At 41.8% G+C, this 18,769-nt stretch overlaps 1 protein-coding gene across 19 annotated transcripts in view; it reads left to right on the forward strand.

The window, feature by feature from the left end:
* Window positions 1-18,769, forward strand: part of TNS3 (tensin 3) — a 340,704-nt gene that overhangs the window by 303,671 nt on the left and 18,264 nt on the right. For all 19 annotated transcript variants that reach the window (XM_007061354.4, XM_027823761.3, XM_027823765.3 and 16 more), the window contains 4 exons: window positions 7,392-7,563; window positions 10,041-10,687; window positions 11,388-11,474; window positions 15,414-15,545. In XM_007061354.4, coding sequence (XP_007061416.2) covers window positions 7,392-7,563; window positions 10,041-10,687; window positions 11,388-11,474; window positions 15,414-15,545 — 1,038 coding nt within the window. The remainder of the gene's footprint in view (window positions 1-7,391; window positions 7,564-10,040; window positions 10,688-11,387; window positions 11,475-15,413; window positions 15,546-18,769) is intronic.

Consider the following 18,769-nt stretch of genomic DNA (forward strand, 5'->3'; position numbering starts at 1 on the left):
GTGCTTGTTTTTTCTGCTAGGAATAAATAGTGTGATAAATTTATGTACCTCATCCTAGCTGCTTCTATCACAAACATACACACAGTAGGCCAAATACTGAGATGTTTACTCACTTGAATTTTATTCAGACAGTGGCAGCTTCACTGGGAGCCTAGCTTGAGAGAAAACTGAGCTAAGGATCTCAGGACTTGTCATCTAAAGGTTCCTATTTGGTTAGCATCCTGCCTGGTGATTGTTTATAAGCCTTTCAGAAAACATTCAAAAACCAAAATCTCTGGAAAGGTAAAGAATAGGGAACAATTAACTTTATTGTTGGGGACAAGGAGCAGGAAAATGCAGGAGTGTTCAGGTTCACCCATGTCTTTTTTTTAACCACTGACCACACTGAGTAAATTAGCTGGTGTACTCTGTCGGAGAGGCATTTTGCTCAGATGCTCTTCTGTGTTTATGACATTTCCAAATAATGCATGAAAGCTGACTGACAACAGCACTTTAGTCAGTCAGGGGGCTGTTTAGTCCTGAATGAAAGGTGGAAGCCACTTAAATGGGAAAAGGTGACTCCTGAGCAACACATGTTATGCTGGAGAGGCTATAAAGCCATTCCCTGACAGCTGAAATTGAAAGGAAAGATCGTATGCATCTTTTCTTAGAGCTGATTTGTCACTGTTTTCCATGGTATAACTATAGAAGAGACCAAAGTCAATGAGGCTTACATCAGAGATGAATTTGGCACACTACGTCTTGTTGGGAAATGAAGCCAGACCACAGCTGGTGTAAATTAGCAAAGCTAATTACACCAGCTGAGGATCTGACCCCTGAATCTGGCACAAACAAGAGACACTTGCAGCATAGTCCAGTATGTTCTGATATTTGACATTCTGATGTTTGGCGGACAGGAAAGAAGATAGCAAAATAGGAAATGGCTCCAACAGAAGAACTTCAGAATAATGGTATCTGGTAATCTGCTGCCTTGTGAATGAGACAGCCTGTCTCTTTAAGTGGATCTCCCCCTACCCACACAGCTTTTCCACCCTATTTCCATTCATGCTACAGTCTTAATTCTGGTATTCCCTGTGAGCTTTCTATGGGTTGCTAAGGATCTGTTTAACTTCACAAAAAAACCAAGTCTTGCCAATTTTGTTTTTAGCACTGTATCAGCTTTCAGAAGAATTCTGTTATGGGAGGCGAAATCCTCTTGTCATTAATTCATTGTTTCTGCTGTTACGCTTTACAACGCAGCACAAGCTGGGTGAAGCAGAAATGTTAAATATAGGGCTGCCACTACACAGACACTCAGACCTGATGTACACTACAGAGTTAGGGTGATGTGAGGCAGCTTACATTGACCTAATTATGTCCGTGTCTGCACTACATCCTTGCTCCGAACCGGGCTGCCACTGGAGGTCCCAGCTCCGAGTCAGGCTGCTGCCCAGGGTCCCCACTCCCTCCTGGGAGCCCTGATGCCCCTTGGGCTCCAGGCTCCCTGTTCTCCCCTGGGAGCCCAGCTGTACTGAGGCTACTCCCTTGCCACCAGGAGCCCGGGAGGCTGCTGAGCTTCCAGCGGGGAGCTGAGAGCCTGCGGGGAAGCCGTGCTCCCGGTGGAGAGCCAAAAGCCCGTGGGCGGGGGCAGCCATGCTCCCAGTGTGGAGCCGAGAGCCATGCGGGGCAGCTGAGTTCCCAGCAGGGAGCTGCAGGTGGAGCTGAGAGCCCTCCCCCCCCCCCCTTAAGTTGGTGGAAGCACTCCTCGTGAATATACACACCACCAACAGAACGAGGGTAGTATTGACAAACTGCCACGGTAATGGCTCTAAGTCAAACTAACATAGGTCATCTTAAGTTTGTAGTGTAGACATGCCCTCAAACAATATTACAGATTGGTTTTCTGCTCACTTCCTTCACTTCGTCCAATCCGCTTGCCAATTTGCCACTTCCTAGATCTTGTCCTACTCTTATCTCCATGCTATGCACACCCAGCACTTGGAATCTTCCTCCTGTCTCACCTCCAAACTTCTCCTTAAAGCACACAATTTCTAAAAGGCCTGCAAAAGCTAGTCTTTCCCTTCACTGAGGCATTAGCAAAATAGATGCTAGACAGTTCAGTTCCATACCATATGGAACTGAAACGATGCATGATGAACTTCACTATCCAAACACGTTCCTTCTTTTCCCTTTCCCCCAGCCTTTAGCAGTATCTTGTCTAGGTAGGCGTTTGTCTTTCAATGAGATCCATTCAAGCATATCTGCCTCCTCTCTCCTGCTATTCCTCTTCTCTTGGTGCAGCCAGCTCCTTTTCATTTCTCTGGTGTAAGTACATCTCCTTCCTTCCCCAGTAGATTTTAAGGCTTAGAAGGGACCATTTTGATAATCTGGTTGGGCCTCTTTGATAAAAGAAGTTTGAGAACCTCACCCACTAATCTCTGCATCAAACTTTTGTGTGAGCTGTGCCATATCTTTTAGACAGACATTCAGTCTTGATTTAAAGACTTGCAGTGGTGGAGAATCCACCACATGCCTAGGTAAGTTGTTTAATTGGTTAATTTCAAACAGCAAATGGAGCTAATGTGCCCTGGCACTCCTGAATCCCTGTTATACCTTTCCTCCTCTATTATGGCATATTAAAAATAATTGGTAAGCATCACACATCAACACTTCAGCCCTGTCAAAGACACCCACAAGAAGTTCAGACAATCCTTTGAAGTAATTTGTTGAATGAAGAATAAAAATAGATCTTGGAGATGGAATGTGACCATCTGTAACCTTTTGGTCTCCTGGGTAAAGAAAAGTTGTGTCAGCAGAGAGATAGGAAAACGCTGTCATAGAAATTCCTGAAATTCCCAGGTGTGGGAGGGAGACTTGAAACATACCATCTTCAAGTAATCTCCCCTGCCTTCTCTCTCCTTCCATCATTATCTCCACATGGCAGTTGTTGTGCTCAGCACATTGGCAGTGCCATTTGGGAGCTGGAGCCATCTGGAAAGCAAGCTGCAAAATGATCTGAAGTCTGTGTGCTGAACACAGAGGAGTATTGTGCTCCTTTTTCAGACAGATTTCAAAGGGAAGAAGAAAGTCTGAGAATACTTCTCCAGTAACAGGAGGAGTATTGGGAGAAAGAAAAATATCAGCTCATGGAATGTGGCCTTTGTGCTTGGGAAGGGGAGTGTATTTTTTCTTTTAAAGGAACACAAATGTCCCAAAAAAGAAATGACTTTTACAGGGTACAGGATCTGATCCAACCTAGCTCTTCTGGTACACTCTTTATGTCCTAAATTTATTCTTTGTGCATGAGGGTTTGGCAGGAAATCTATCTAAAAGATTGAATTCATCAGATTGAATGTGAGTAGTGGAAGAATAGAGCTACGGAACACATTTCCATGTGCCTTCAAAATGAAGCTATTGATAACAGGGATATTCTGGGTAAATATCCTCTGACATGGTTTCCTGTGACTCTTTTATAAGGCTGTATTTCTGTACCATTACCTGATTGGATGGATGAAGCACGGATCAAGAAATGGACTTGCCTGCCAAAACTTGCAGATTATCATACAGGGCTTCATGTCCCTGTACAGTCCTTTAAAGCTGGAGGTAGTTTCATTGCTTCGGATTGTAACCAACTCCCAGGATGCTTTAGGGCGATATATCTCCCATCCATTCAGCCTTTAGGCTGCACCAGGGACATTTAGGCCCTCAGCCAGCCCAAGTTCAGGGAAGCAGAAAGCTGGCATGGCTTAGAGCCCTTTTCCCCACCACTCACCTCAGTTGTCTGCGCAGCTGAGGATCTGGCCTAACTTTTTCAGTCACAAGAGGCCAGATTCTGCACCCATATTCATACTGAGTAGTACTGAAATGGACTATTCAAAGAGTTAAAGCATAAGAAGGGTGGCAGAATCTGGCTGGGTTTTTTCTTTCCCCTGTCATTGTGGGACCACGTCCTCCAAAAGCTGGAGTAGTGACAGCCCTGCTATTCAAATGCTGCTAGGATCACCACATCTTTTCAGCTGGTCACTGGGTTGGGTTGAGTCACTATAGATTGTTTAACAGAGATAGATTTATAAGCAGTGCTGTTGTAGATTGAATGGTTTCAGTTTGAAGTATGGTTCTGCTCTGAAAAGTGACTGTGAAACACAGCACCTTCTTACACAGTAGATCTCCCTGTGTGGATTCAGAGTCATCCACTTAAACCTGTAACGCAAAGAACCCTACTACTTTTTTAGTTTTGGTAGCATTGCAGGGGCAATGTAGCTATAGGTAAGTGTGCTGAATTCTATTCTGGCTCGCAAAGCAGCACAATTCTTATCTAAGTTCTAATTGTAAAGGTTTTGCTTATGGGTGATGTATAATAGTTTGGCTCTCAGATCCCAGGATGAGTTTGCAGGACTGGTAATTATGAAAACCATCTCTTTACTTGTAAGATGTGCAGATTTGACCTAAAGACGTTGAGACACAATACATATGATTCAATTTTTCAGTGTCATTTTTCTAAGTAGAACTGCACTTTAACTTGTCACTGTGCTAAGAGATATAGATTCAGCAGGTGCACTTGATTAGAAGCACCAATGTGTTGGGGTGAACAGATGCTATCATGATGTATCCCCAGGAGTATGGGAATCCACAGAATCTACAATTCTGTATAGATGTGGGGTTCCTTGTGTTAAAAGGGTTAACAGCTGGTGCTGTGAGTGTAGACACCAAATCAGACAATAGTGGACACAGCCAGGATACTCAGCAGGCTTGTTTTTAATTGAATTATAAACAAAGCTGCTTTCATGGGAAGTGCTTAGTTTGCTACATTGGTATGGGGCAGGAGGGTAGTTGAACAGAGACCTCACTTTAGTCTTTGCTGGCGAGAGGGCCTGGTTTTCTACTGCCTTATGCCCGTGCCAAGTGGTTGTAAAATGCTACTTACATCAGGATAACGGTGCTTTACACCCACCAGTATGTCCTCGCTTTGCACAGGTGCAAATGACGGCTGAAGCAGCAGAGCATCAAGCCCCAATTCATCTCTTTTAATAACACTGTTCTCAGAAAAAATAATGTTGTGTGTTTGTTGTTTGTAATTTGGATTGGCTCTTATGAACTTAGCTGAGGTGCAGTAAGATGCTTTCAACTGTTTGTGAAGGGTAATGCCCCCTCCCACCAAAGATTCATTGAACCTACCTAGTCCTTTTACAGTTAGAGAGCAAACCCAGAAGCAAGGTGAATCTTGTCAGAAATGCAAATAAATAATCATACTGGGTCAATCCTTGGCCTTGCTTCTGGTTTGTGAAGTTTGCATTAGCCCCAGACAGCTATATATGCTGTCTGCAAAATGATCCCAGGGGAGATCACCACAGAGTTCAGGGAGGACCCACAGGTTCTATGCAGCAATGAGGTATGGCAAGAAGAGCAGAAATTATGTAAATAGGCTCCCTGGCCCTGAGTAGCTCTCCAGCCTGCATGCCAAGTACCTTCATAGAGTATTTGCCTTGTGGCAGCCCTGTACAGCCTACAACAGCCTGGGGAAGGGAAGGTGGGTAGCCTCCTAGGTCTAGATTAGACATTAAAGGTGTGATGTTAGGCTCTAGCTCAAACTAATTAACACCTTCTAAATCTCTAATCAAGAAAAAGAAATTGTACTTTGGCATGCATGAAAGGGCTCAATTCCTTAGGCTTTAACATCACACCTAAAACCTAGTTTAGAGAAGCCCACATTGATTTTGGCCGAAGTCAGCAGTTGAGGGTTGGTCCTGTGGTATTTTGATACTGCGAGCCTGATTTCAACCACATTTACACCAATGTGAGACTAGAATCCGGCCCTGCAACTCTACAGTAGATACAGATTCAGATTCTCCAGAGTCTCTCTTTAAAATAAGTCCTTTCTACAGTATTTCTTAGTTTACTTTGTAGGTCTGGGATAGTAGCACGAAGTTGATTTTTTTTTTTCTAATTCTTCCCTCTGAAAGTTAGATTTGTGGTGGTTGACATATTATAACTCCCTACAGTATGTGTGCTATGTAAGGAATTTGAATACTCTTCAGACTAAGCATTGATTTGCCAATGATGTTATCTCGTGTATTTGTCTTAAAATACCTCACTCACTCCCTCTTCAAACTATATAACTGCCTTGCCCTCCTGTGAAGTGTAAAGGAAGGCTTCACTTTAGACTTGTTCTCCAATACAGCTCACTGTTCACAGAATCAGAAATGTTAGATATGGAAAAGACCCATTAAGTCATTTTAGCTATTCCTCAGTGGCAGTGCCGGGTGGTCCCCTACAATCTGCTTTCTTATGCTTTGTTCAGTCTTCTTTTAAGTGTCTTAACTCAAGGGATAGTAATTACATCACATTTCCATTGTAGTCACCTTATTTAGGTTCCAGTCCCGCAAACACTGAGGTCAATGGAACTATTCATGTGCACAGAGTTATTCAAATGTTAAGTGTTTGCAGGATCAGAGTGTAAGGCCTTATCTAGATGAGAGAATTGTACAGATTGAACTATGTGCTTGTTTATACACAGTTTTTGTACTGCTTTAAATGATAATGGTTTGCAGCTGACATAGTTAAAGCAGTAGAGCCCCCTAGCATTATACACAGTTATACCACTATAGCTTATTCCTCTAAGGGAAGAGGAATAAACTGTACCAGTTGAAAGCACTTGTATACCAGTTTAACCACATCCGCATACTGATTTTAACTATTTCAGTATCAAATCACCCCCCTAACCGATATATTTAAAAGCAGTACAAAAATGATGTAGACCAGACCTAAATTGGTTTTGGAACTGATTTTGGGGTTGGGGAGAGGTTTGCGCTCACCTACCTAAACTAGTCCAATCAAGAGGGTTGCAAATTTGCTTGTGTGCATGCCTCATGATTAAGGTCACACCTGAAGTCTGCAGCAGCACCAGCAACTAAGCCCATATCAACCCAGTCCCACTTGAGTGTCTTTTAATCCCAATTGTGTCCTTTCTATTTCCATCTGAACAAATGAACAGCAAGGAGAACGATCAGTGCCTAAAATGCCAATGTGAAAGGAAGCTTAGATGAGGAATGGGGGAAAGAATTTTAAATATTCAATTTTATCTCTTCACGTCTTAAGAATTAGAGGACATACCCTGGAGAGTTAATCAATCAACTTGAGTAGTGAAGTTCTGTGCCTTCCGCCCTCTCTCTCATTTGTTCATTTGCTAGAAATTTACAATGGTCAATGCAGTGTTGTACCTTTTAAATTTCATTAAATCAGATAAGCTTTTAAATAAATGTAATAAAGTCTATTGTATGTTTCATGTTAAAAGAAGGGGCTAAGAGAACAGTAAATCTGTATGTTGTTTTGCAATTTTTTAATGAAATCTGCACCTGAGATATCAGAGAATTTGAGTTTCTAAAATATTTTGTGTTTCATTTCGTTTACTACAGAATCTCGAAGTTACACGGAAGGCCTTAACCACTCGGTTGTGATGACTGACAGCACCATGGGCACCAATCCCGCTTTGCTGAGGACTGACATGCAGACAGCTCCTTCGTGTCAGCGGCCTTTTGTACCTGCGTGCGCCATTTCCAGAAACAGCCCCATCCCAACCGGAGAAAGGTGGGAACTTGACAGGGCTTTTTCTTCTACCTGGAAGTTTGGGGTTCTTACAAAATCAGTCTCCAGCTGTGTCATTAGGCCTGTGTCCACACTGCAGAATGACCATGTTAGCACATTCAGACTTCAGCTTACACCCTCTATCAGGCCAGCCAATTTGGATAAATAACTGCCACATTTGAGCAAGAGGTTTTTGGGAATGGATGTGACTCAGGTTAGGGGGAACACTTGAATAAGAACCCAAGTTAACTTCACAGTGAAGATAAGTCCTTGGACAGTAATGACCTGATTTTCAGAAATGCTGAGCATGTTCTTTGGTATATTACGTGCATGTATTGAAGGGGGGCTGTATGGCTTTTAAAAATTTTAGAAGTAATTATAGAGGTTGTTGATCTGCCTGAGAAAAACTTTTAGGTGTCAAAATACATAGAGATCCAAATCTCTTTTAATTCACTGCTTTGCTATATGTCAGTGCAAGTTCGTACATACTCATCAGAGTGCTAACAGCTCCCAATATTTTTACTAACAGCCATTTGGGGAAAATCCCATAACATTTCATATTGAAAACATATTGGTGCAGAACAAATAAACACTGTTTACAATGTGTATCATTCTAGCAAATATATTTCTAATAAATAAGACATTTGGTGAAAATGTTTTTCAGAGAGACAGGGCAAAAACGAGGGTCAACAATTGATTTCATTTTCAACTGCCCAGTTGCCTCAGAAATCTTATTATTGTGAATTATTATTTGTTTTGTGGTACCATCCAAGGCCCAAATCAAGGAGCAGGGTGTCGTCATTGTGGTAGGCGTAGTATAAGGACATAAAAGAGCTGATCCCTGTCCCAAAGAGCATAGAATTTAAATATAAAATGAGAGAGAACAGGTGGATACAACAAGCACACGGGGAGAAGCTACAGGGTAACAATGAGAAGATTATGAACAGCCCCAATAGCAGAGGTCACAGCACTCCAGCTGCCTAGCCATCCCAAATAGGGCTTCCTGTTCCCAGACTCCTAGGTGGATAGCTACTGTCTTCACCCAGGACCCCATCCCTGCACTGTTTGATTATTATTGATCTCACCTCCTGCATCTCTGGGTGTGTCTAATTACCATCTCTATTCATGGCTAATTGGCGTCTTTTTCACAGTAGTTTTCAGAACTGCCCTTCTGTTAGCTGATGTTAGCTGGCTGAAGTGTCAGCTCTTAATAAGCATCCTGATGCCTTTGGTTTCTTTTCCCTTCTGCTGGTTTCCTTTAAAACTAGTGCTTGGAGAGAGCATATTTCCAGCCTGAGAAATTTTGAATCATATTTACAAATCCCCAATAACATATCTTAGAACTGCAGTCTGAAAAGGTGTGACTTGTCATTATAAATAACCATGAATTGCAAATAGAGAGTTAAGACCTCAGCATCAGGCACTGCCAATACTGCTAATAAGAAATCATTAAAAAATCAAAGTATAAGTCCCTCATTTTAAAGTTTATCTTGAAACTTTGTTCCTTTCTTTCTAATACTTCTCGTTTCTTTTCAAAGAACCTTTACCTTTTCAACTTTTTAATTTTGTCTTCATTTCTTTATTTTCCTTTCCTGTGTTATTGTGCAGTTTCTGTGGCATGCACAGATCTGGCATCCATTTCCACTGTGCCCTTTCAACTAAATCCCTTCTCTGTGTTTTTAAGTTCTTAATTCAATTTTTCTCCCTTCATTTATACAGTGCGGGCTTGTTCTCCCTTGCCAACCTAGCCCCGGCCAAACCCCCCCTCTCTATAACAAGTACTTGCTAATATATTTTTCAGCCATAGCTTTAGTACAGTAGAGTTTTAGAAGTGTGTGTGTGTGGTGGTGGGGAATAAACTGTCTTTGCCTTTCCAAACTCTTGTCATGGAGAGGTGATGTGTCCAGGGGGTGGTGTTTCTGCACACTGATAAGTACAATTATTCAGAAATGGAACAGTCCTGTGTTTAATGTTCAAACCTCTAGTTTCATAGGTGAAGCAAAACCTTGGAAAAAGTGTCTGTGGTGTTGCATGCTGCCTTCTGTGTTCTGCACTGTTTTCTTTGCCCTTCTTATATGCACTTACATTTCCCAATGGACCTTACTCCCCTCTTTTGTAATATGAATGATCTTACGGTTAAGACACAGTCCTGGGAGTCAAGAGTCTTGAATACTATTCCTGGCTCTGTCACTGATTTATTTTGTGACCTTGGGCAAGTCTCTGAACCGTTGGTGTCTCAGTTCCCCTATCTGGCAAATGAGGATAATCATGCAAACCTTACATGGTCTCAATTAACTAAAGTGTCTTGAGAATACATGTGTGGAGAGTGCTACAGAAGTGTCAGGTTTGTTGTCTTGGTGAAGATTATTATTTATTGCTGTTAAAGATTATTGCTAAAGACTGGAATAAAGGCATTGTGCAATGAAATATTTTCAAGGCATATGGGAATGATTTGGTTGTGACATTTTCTTTTTGAACAGTCCTTCTGCAACTGAATGCCACTGGCTAGAAAGCAACACTAAGTCCACCCCTTCACCCCAGCTGTCAGTGCTGGGGAACAGCAGGCCTACAGGAAATTACCTTGTGTCCTCAGAATTTTCAAGCCCCATTCAGGACGGCTCGCTCTTATCCCATTTCCAATCCCCAGGATTGCAAATAATCTCTTTGAACAGCCGAGAGGATTCGTCCTTAGACCAGCAACAAGAACCTGCTGGCCATCCCAGTGCCCGGGCCTACCTGAACTATGGTGGGACCAGCGTTAGCAGTAACCCACCACTGGAGGAGAAACAACCTGTTTTCATGGCCAATACTAGCAGCTCTCCCAAAACTATGAGCTCGCCACTGGCAAGTACAGCGGACAATGGCTTTTTGGCCCACAACTTGCTTACAGTGGCCTCTGGACACAAAAGCCAGAGCAGCACAATTCAACAGCACCATGGAATGAACCTGCACCCACAGCCACCTCTTCCAGAGAAGAAGAGGACTTCTGAGGGAGACCGTTCTTTTGGCTCCATCTCTCCTTCTTCAAGTGGCTTCTCCAGCCCTCATAGCGGGAGCACAATCAGCATCCCATTCCCAAATGTCCTTCCGGACTTTTCAAAAGTTTTAAGCACTTCCCCTTTGTCAGGTAGGTTTTATGCCCGGATTATTTATAGTTAAACTGACACCTTTTATATGAGCATGTGAGTAGGGTGGGATGTTAGATACTTTATAAAATAGTGGATGTTGAATAGCGAATGAAGTGACTGTTTGTAGTAAGAGGAGACACTTCACTTATTTTAGATGTATTGTTTCTAAAGACAGAACTCCAGAGTGCTTTCTCTGAGCCTTTTTGGATGTGTCAGTCAAATGCAGCCCTCTCTCTGCTGCCAGCCCACAAGTAAGTGGTGACTGGGCCAATTCCTCTTAATAATGGCTGGCTTTGTCCTGCATCCTTGCTAGGCTCATGGCAAGAATACTTCGAATGTGGCTGTTTGTCATCTGGTCTGTGTTCAGACTTAGCCAGGCCTTACTGAGGAACTAGATGTTTAATGTAGCTTTATAATTCTGAGTTTTCATATTTTATAGCTTGCGGGAAATGGAACTTTAATAGCACTAGTCAAAGTATCATGTGACGTATGTTTTATTTCTCAAAGCAGCTTCAGAACTCTCCCAGACTACTAGTTTAGTTGTGATGTTCCTCTCCCCCCACCTCCTGTGGTTGAACTCTGAATTCCTAAATTAATCAGCACCTCACTGTCCGAGGTGAGAGCTAACAGCAGGAAATGCCCTTTGCAGTTATGGTGTATATTGATTTTTTTTAATTTTCTTTTACCTTTATTTAACAGAAAACCCAACTGATAAACACGTGACCGTAAAATTTGTCCAAGATACATCCAAGTTCTGGTACAAGCCAGATATTTCAAGAGAACAAGGTATACCAAATATCATCTTCTGCAGGGTGTTCAGCTGCAGAAGGGCTGTTCAGGGGTGCTCTGTATAAATTTCTGGTGTCTGGGGTCTAGATTTCTTTACATACAAATGTAAAAATAATTCTGGCCTTAGCAATAGGTGGACTAGAGGCCCTTAGGCCAAGCACCCAGTTTAGTAGGAGGACTGGATTTGTTAAATAACCCTTGAGAAAGTGACAAAGAACTTTGGTTTTAATTTGAGCCAGATCCTCTGGAATGACCCAAAGGGGACTTAATGGCAGTAGCTGAAGATTTTCCCTAGGGGAATTAGGGACTGGCATAGCCAGCCCTTCCAGTCTTTTCCCCCTGGTACTGGGGAACTTTCCAGGGCATGCTGAAGGAATGCAGAGGGGAGGAAGGCACAATGTGCTCGGGTGATCCTGGCTCAAGGGATCATTATTCACCAGTACAAGTTATCCTAAGCCTGCTCTAACTTGCAGGCCAATTTGACTTCCAGGATTTGGAGAGGCAGGGCAAAAAGCTACCTATACTTATCATCTCCTCAGATAACTGAGTGCTCATCTGGCATGGAGTCAGCCCTATGTTTTGTAAGTGTACGTAAATTTAATGCTAACAGGTCAGAGAACCGTTACAGAGAACCAAGTATAATACAGAGCAAGCTTCTCCCATGCAGATCTACCAAGTGACCTCAGCCACTGCCTGCAACTGTTACAGCTGGTTTTTAAAGCTAGTTGTCAGTGGTTCCATACTTACTATGCTCATTCCACAAGTTACAGTTCTTAGTGCCTTAACTGCATCTCTGCTTGTACAATGGGGATGGGAAATAGAAAGTATTCTTCATGGGTATCAGCAGGATAGGGACATCCCAAAAAAATGATAAACTACCCAAAATAAGAAACTTTTCTGAAAGTTGGCAGTCTGGAATTCTGCAACTCCTGTCCCAGGTGGCCTGTATTAATCCTACACCTCAATAAACTATAATCCTCCGGGGAGTATTTATATAAATATATATAATTTTTACGTGCACATGTATTCCAGAAAAAACCCTCCACCTCACTTATGTCAGTCTGAGACACAAGAACGGCCATACTGGGTCACACCAATGGTCCATTTAGCTCAGCAGCTTGTCTTCTGACAGTAGCCAGTGCCAGATGCTTCAGAGGGAATGAAAGAAACGGGCAATTATCAATTGATCCAACTCCTGTTGTCTGGTCGCAGCATCTGGCAGTCAGAGGAGTCACCTGAGTACATATAGATGCAGCACCCAGAGGATTATGATTTAGTGACGTTTAAGATTGATATAGGTTGCCTCATTCTGTTGCTACAGAATTTCAGGCTGCAGAATTTTGGAGAAGTTTATAATTCTAACAGTTTATTATTTATTTGGTTGTCCCTATGTTGTCGATCCCCAAGGAAAACTCCATTGCCATTTTACAGGCACACCCAGAGTTAAGGCAATATAATAATACATATATTACATTCTCTCTTTCTCTCTTTGCAGTAGCACGTACAGTGTTCTATGTGCTTTACAAACAGCTGCTATATGAGAAGACAATCCCTGCATACATATAAGTAAATTGTAACATTCAAATACTCTGAATCCTGCCTAATGGAATATGACAGCTCTATGATGAACTCAGATCAGGTCTGCATGTCAGATAGCAAAGATGAGGCTGTTGGAAACAGACATAATGTTTATAGTCAAAGTATAGTCTTCTTTGACTGGAAGGCCTTTAACATTGTCCCAATGAACCATAGCCAACATAGCCTTCAGCTACTGGCAAACGATGAATTGCTGGATCTGTCTAGTGCATACTTTCTCAGACTGTGAGGTTGTTTGCAGCGTCTTACAGTGCAGGTAAAAGCACAAGCACAGGGGAAAAGAAGGTAGTAAAAAACAGAAGATTTACACTTCTTGGGTGTAGGATTTACTAGTCCAGGGCCCATTAGTGAATTGAATGTTCAAAGGATGACTCTTGACTTGTTGAGCCCAAAGAGGAAAGGAATAAAACTAACAGGCTGCTGCTTGAACAAGTTAAAAATATGCTTCCCAACAGTTTAATATTCACTCTTGTCCATCCAATATAATCTCTCTACCCCTTTTTAAAAACACTAACATTATGAGAGGTGTGGGTGGTTTTTTTCCCTTTGCCTGAGGGAGGAATCCTGTGACCGATGTAGTTAGAAGGATTAGGCAAACACTCTCTTGAATTGCACAGTTTTGCATATTTACCACATTAGCCTCAACACATATTGTGCAGTAATCTATTAGTTTTCTCTCATCCCCGCCCACCTCCATGTTTACATGTTTTATAGATGAGCAGTACAAAATTCATATCAACTTGCAAACCGCTGCATTTGCTTATTCATGCAGGAGTCTGAGTATTTATGTTTGCAGTTCCATGATTTGCCTATGTTGTTATCCAGTGTGTGCAGGAAGTCACCAGTATTTATGCAATTTCTGTGATTTAACATTTGTTCCAACCTTGGAATATTTTATTGTGTTCACAAAAGGCAGAAGGACCTTGCCAGTGCATACAAGACATGATGCACAATGTAAAGACTCCGAAATCAGAATCAGGCTCTCCCTGGGTTTTCTTTGCGGCATTGCTGAGTATTAGACATGCAGGAGGCTGGCTGAAATTTAAGCAATGAGTGAAAAGAAACACAGTCTGAAAAGTAGTCCGAACTCTGCAAAGATATTAGGAGGAATCACACCATTCTGCACCCTGTTATATGACCCTGGACTTTGCCACAAAGTTATTCAAAGAAAAGTTAAGCCCATGGCTTCCTGACCTTGGGCTACAGAGCACTTTGATTCAAAGGCATGCAGCAACCTCTCTGGAAGCCAGTCTTGCTATGTGTAATCCAACTCATAGTCCCCAGGCAGAGATCACAGAACAAAAAGTATTCCAGTTCTTAGAATCTCAAAATGCAAGTATATGCCTACCTACACCTCCTTCCCTGCTTAAAATGAGAGAAGAGGGAGAGAATACCTTTCGTATACCTTGTAATGCCTTGGCACTGTGTGCCACTTGGCTGTTAGTGGATGATGACAAATGTCTGTTTGTTGTGGGGGCTGTGTAGAAGAGAAAGCAGCATTTTCTCGTCATGCCGACTATTGTGGCCATACTCCCAGTTACACTTTTTAACAAGCAAACAAAATAGCTTCAGGAATCAACTTTTCCTCTTTGCCAAAAAGCACATGCATGCTGGGACAGAGCGTTGGAGAAGGAAAGTTCTGGCTCTTCTCTGATTGCAGGGAATTGTGAACATGTTCGTGTATGTTCATGCCAGGTAGAGCGTTTGCCAATTTGCCAGCCTCTGGTTGCTGAGTTGTTCCCAAATTGGTCTCTCAAAGGCAGAAAGAGAAGATAGTTCTGTCTCTTAAAGGGTGTTCTCCTGTAAAGCCTTTACCATTTTTGCAAATAGTATTAATAGTAACATACTCCATATCAGGGCTTGAAATCAGTGTTGCCAGGTTGAGACTATGCCCTCCCTGCCCCCAGGCCCCCCCCCAAAAAAAAAAAAAAGAGAGGGAGGGAGATCTGAGGTTTTGATTCTGTCTGGTCTCTACTACATAATATTTGCCTGTCTCACATGGATATTATGGGGATTAGTTAATTAATGTGTGTACAGTGTTTTGAACATGTAAAACAGCGTGGGTGAGATTGTGAGCCCTTTAAGCTACACATGTAGTACGGTACTATTCAGTATGAGCAAGGGGTTCACAATCTGGTGCTGTCTGAGCATTGAATAGATAGCAAAATCATATCCAGAGTTAGGATCCAAGGTTTTGATTCTGTTCTAAGGCAGTGAGGAGGGAGACAAAAGAACCTGGCGTTCTTTACTAGTGCTTTAAATGAGGATTTGGAACAGTACCTTTGTGTTTACTACTTGGACTGAAACACTTTTCTCAATCTCTCTCTGAATCCTTTGCAGCCATTGCCATTCTGAAGGACAAGGAACCAGGGTCATTCATTGTTCGAGACAGCCACTCTTTCAGGGGAGCCTATGGCCTGGCAATGAAAGTTGCTACACCTCCTCCTTCAGTGCTGCAGTTAAACAAGAAAGGTATTGTATGTCTCCCATCTTTACTTTGTCACACAGAGTGTGCAAGACCTAACTACTATATAGAATTCAGAGAAATCCTCCCTTCTCCATAATTAAACATCAAGAGGTGCAATTCTGAGTCGATCAACTCGGAAGTCTCAATTTGGATTCCTTGCACTGCGAATAAGAATCTCTCCCAGTGGGACTGTGGAACATGTTTGTGTCATGCTTGGTAGTTTCATACACAGGTTGGTAATTATATCCACAGCTTGGATGTGCATGTACTGTACAATATTGTCCTAACAGGAATCCAACACCAACTCACTAGCTGAGCCTCCTCAGTTATTAGAAGTCTGGTTTTGATCTAAGGCTCAGTGTCATGCCAAATACCACCATGCACAACTTTTGCCTTGATGGAAGAAGGAACTTTTTTGGCCTGGGAATTTGTTTTGAGACAACAGTACATCAGAAGTAAATCTGAGAAAAATTAGCGTAGCTAAACAAGAAGCAGTGTGGCAGATGTGTTCCCCCAGACTCCTGTGCCGTAACGTATAACTTATATCTGTCAGTCCTGAAGGGGAAAATGAAAAGAGCATATGGAACGCATTAGGCAGCATATGGAAACTCAGGAGGCAGTGTCTAAGACGTGTTCTTGGCTCTGATCGTGCCTACTGACCTTCTTGCTGCTACTTTTCTCTTTCAGAACTCTTTGTATACATTGGTAAATGTTGCCCAATGAGGTAAAGAACTGCAGGAAATTGGGTTGACTGAAAAATAGCAGCTGTTAATGTCTGTTTGGAATGTTTCTGTCCTTTGTTCCTTCTTCCAATTATTTCAAGTGCACTTTTGTTCTGGAGCTTGGATTTCATTCTTCCAGATTTAAAAGGAGAATAGGAACATAGGAATTGCCTCACTGGATCAGACCGAAGGCCAGTATAGTTCAATATCCTGCCTCTGATAATGCCAGTACCAGATGCTTCAGAGCAAGGTATAGAACCCTGGAATAGACATATGTGGGATAATCTGTCCCCCACATTCATGCTGATCTTTAATCATTAGAGATTGGCACATATCTTGAAACATGAGGTTTAATATACCTTCCAAAATTTTATCATTAATATGGTAACTCTGATAAACATATTTTAAAAATCCCTTTTAAAAAATCTTTCTAAATTCTTGGCCTCAACAGCTTTCTGTGGCAATGAGTCTAATTACATGATGGGTAAAAATTATTTCCTTTTTGTAAGTTTTGGATTTGCCACATTTTAATTTAAGTCAAAGTCGCCTTCTTCTTGTGTTTGAGCCAGGAAGAACAGTAGTTCCTGATCTACCTTCTTGATACTCTTCACTATTTTATTCACTTCCATAATGTCACCATCTAATCATCTTGTTGCTAAAAGAAACAATCCCAATCTTTTCAGTTTCTCTTCCTATTAATTTTTTCCAGGCCCTTGATTATTCTCATTACCCTTCTCTGACCCCCTCTAATGCTGTAGTATCTGTGAGATGGGGTAATCAGGACTGCACATAATGTTCCAGATGAGGCCGCACCATTGATTTATATATCAACATTATAACATTCCCCATATTATTCTCTATTCCATTTCTTATGTATCCTAACATTTTGTTTGCTTTGTGACCACACTGAGTTGCACACTGAGTAGTGATCTTCATTGTCTACAATGACACCTAGATCCCTTTCTTGAGTTGATACAGTTACTTTAGAACCCTGTAAGCCATATGGAGTTTCCCTCCAATTTACACTACTTTGTATTTATCGACACTGAACTCCATTTACCATCATGTTCCCTGTTCACCTAGCTTGTTTAGGTCTCTCCAGAGTTCCTCAAAGTCCTCTCCAATCCTGACTAACCTAAATAACCTTGTGTCATCTGAAACCTCACTCCTCCTCCCTTCCTAGATCTTTAATAAATATGTGAAACAATACAAGACTTACTACAGAACCTTGAGGCACCCCCTGCTGTTAGCCTTTTGCCTTGAGGAAAATTTACCATTTATTCCTCTTCTTTGTTTTCTATCACATAACAACAGCTTAACAGCCATATTGGTCTTGTCTGTGCTAGACAGTGAAGCTCCACTGGTGATCGCAAAACTGAGAACTCTAATGAAGGCTGGCTGTGGGTATTTTAACCGCCATGTTGTCTAACTTGAGCCTGAGAAGTCCGACATGACATGGTAGTTCAAGTACCAGTGGCCACTGGCAACCTGTCTACCCTAGCTAAGTTGCTAACACTGGTTGAGCTGCACCAATGGTAGCAATTGTGGGAAACTTTAAAAAGCCTACTGTAGACAGAACCAATGGGTCTGTCTCCTGCTCTTACGTAAACTGAGTAAATCATGCTGTAAAAAGCAGGGAGATGGCCAGCAACTTCTGTACCACTTGCTCTAAGTTTCCCAGCCAGTCTGATTCCCACCAGACCTTCCCAGAGAGTAGAAATTTGTCTCCCCTGCATCACCTTTTCTTTTGGCATCGTGGCATCGTAAGGCATCCCAGTTTTCTCTTGTAAGCAGTCCTTCAAGGGCCAACTTAGCAAATTTTGGCTTGTGTAGTGTTTCTGCTATAGAAACCAGTTTACTCATTTATGCTGGCTTGAACATCGTCAATGAAATGTGGTCACCGGATGTCATGTGTCTCCTGGTCTGTGACTGATAAGATCAGAGACAAGGGGAATATTTGTAATCTTTTTGTTGATATTTGAGTTCATCTGTTTTTGGGCCACTTTGCCCCATCACCATACAGTGAGTGAGTGATCCTTTTGTTGCCGATGTGTAGCGCCAAATTTATATGTTCACTACTGCCAACCCCAAGCTTTGAAAAGTCATGAATCATGCCCCAAAATCATGAGTCTGGCTTAAAATTAATGAGATGTTTTAAGGGTAACTCTTGGGTCTTTTTAATTTGCCTTCAGGATTTTTAGTATTTAGGTTACACTCAAGTTACAGTTTCAAGCTTTTCTCTGCAACCGTGATAGAAACTTCCCTTTTCTAAATGAAAGCCAAGAATCTCATCTAATCTTGTCCCTATGAAGTGGGGTATTAATTAAAATATCAACTATCATGAGATTCATGATAAAATCATTAGAGTTGGCGCACTGTAAATCTTTAATATTTTAATAATATTAATAATATTTTAATCTGAGTACAGACCAGGACTACTGCTAGTTTTATATCTATGTCAACGGGGTGTGTGTGTGTGTGTATGTTTTGTTTTTCTCATTTTAACC

This window comes from Chelonia mydas, chromosome 2, assembly GCF_015237465.2.
Source record: "Chelonia mydas isolate rCheMyd1 chromosome 2, rCheMyd1.pri.v2, whole genome shotgun sequence".
Lineage (NCBI taxonomy): Eukaryota > Metazoa > Chordata > Testudines > Cheloniidae > Chelonia > Chelonia mydas.